The 1,187-nt window shown below is 35.3% G+C and overlaps 1 protein-coding gene across 1 annotated transcript; it reads right to left on the reverse strand.

Moving 5' to 3' along the window:
- LOC138888533 (uncharacterized) lies at nucleotides 1-1,187 on the reverse strand. Its single transcript, XM_070170408.1, has 4 exons — nucleotides 927-1,187; nucleotides 765-821; nucleotides 335-604; nucleotides 1-222 (listed from the first exon to the last, which is right to left on the reverse strand). The coding sequence occupies exons 1-4, from the start codon at nucleotides 1,185-1,187 to the stop codon at nucleotides 1-3; spliced, it is 810 nt and encodes a 269-aa protein (XP_070026509.1).

Below are 1,187 nucleotides of genomic sequence, written 5' to 3' on the forward strand. Positions count from 1 at the left end.
CTAAAAAAAGTCCCATATCCTACTTGTGCACGTCTGCAGTTCAAGAATAACAATGTGTCTGTCTGAACCTTGTGATACTTCATAACCCCCTTCTCTATTGAAAAATGTGGTACAATCTTGTGCTATCTCTTTATAATCATTATACAGCTCCATTGTATATGGAATATAATCATCTTTCCAGCTACTCACTTCATTTTCATGGTCCTTTAACAAAGTCATTACCTTCATATAACTAATAGTAACATTAAAATAGTCATATTAAAAATAATTGTTTTTTTAAAAAAAAGTGGAATGAAACAGTATAATAAAACAATCTAAAGATAATTAACTTCACCTTCACCCTAATAGTTTCAAGCATTTTCACAATGGGTTGTTGTCTAATCCATGAGTTGAAAGACTCTGTAAAGTTATTATCTACCATTGGGTTCTTGTATTGGGTGTCTAAATATGCTCTACACCAGCTAGAGGATGGATACTTTAACAAGTCTTTCACATAATCCTCAAATACTTCACCTAGCCGCCTCAACATATCCTTAAATTCTTCTTCATATGTGCTCCAGGCAGACCACCAAAGTAGCTTTTTCATCTCATCACTATGCCAGATCTTACACCAATTTGGTTCATGTGCCTCACACAAAATCTATGATGAGCTTCTGGGCACACTTTCATAACAACATCTAAGAGTCCATGTATGTCAAACACTTTTGGATAAATATAGTTACCACTATAGGGAAAAAGTTAATAGAAAAAAAGAGTCAAAGTACCTTCTGTATATCTGATATGAAGGTTACTCCTTCACCTTCTTTCAAGTCTAAAGAACTCTTCAAGTTCTCCATAAACCAGTGTCAAGTTCTACTATTTTTCTTGTCTACCACAGTCCAAGCTAATGAATAAAAATATTTAGTAGAATCTTGAGCCACAACCACCTGTAACATGCCTTGGCATTTTCCTTTTAAAAAGGTACCATCAAGTCCTATAAAAGGACTCAAACCTGCTTTGAAGCCATTCTTGAGGGCCTGAAAGCACACATACATCCTCAAGAATCTCCTTTTACCTTCTTCCAAAGCAACTTTGGATATCTGGATAACCACATCAGAACCAGGATTGCTATCCCTCAATTCTTGGGCATATGGATCCAACTTGTTGTACTCATCTAAGTAGCTACTTTCTAGTTTCTCTAACACCAT

The sequence above is a fragment of the Nicotiana sylvestris genome, chromosome 3 (genome assembly GCF_000393655.2).
Source record: "Nicotiana sylvestris chromosome 3, ASM39365v2, whole genome shotgun sequence".
Lineage (NCBI taxonomy): Eukaryota > Viridiplantae > Streptophyta > Magnoliopsida > Solanales > Solanaceae > Nicotiana > Nicotiana sylvestris.

Coding starts and splice junctions, on each gene's coding strand:
- LOC138888533 (XM_070170408.1), bottom strand. CDS start 1,187: ATGGTGTTAGAGAAACTAGAAAGTAGCTACTTAGATGAGTACAACAAG. Junction 822..926: donor AATGCCAAGGCATGTTACAG/GTGGTTGTGGCT, acceptor GAGAACTTGAAG/AGTTCTTTAGACTTGAAAGA. Junction 605..764: donor TCATATCAGATATACAGAAG/GTACTTTGACTC, acceptor AATTGGTGTAAG/ATCTGGCATAGTGATGAGAT.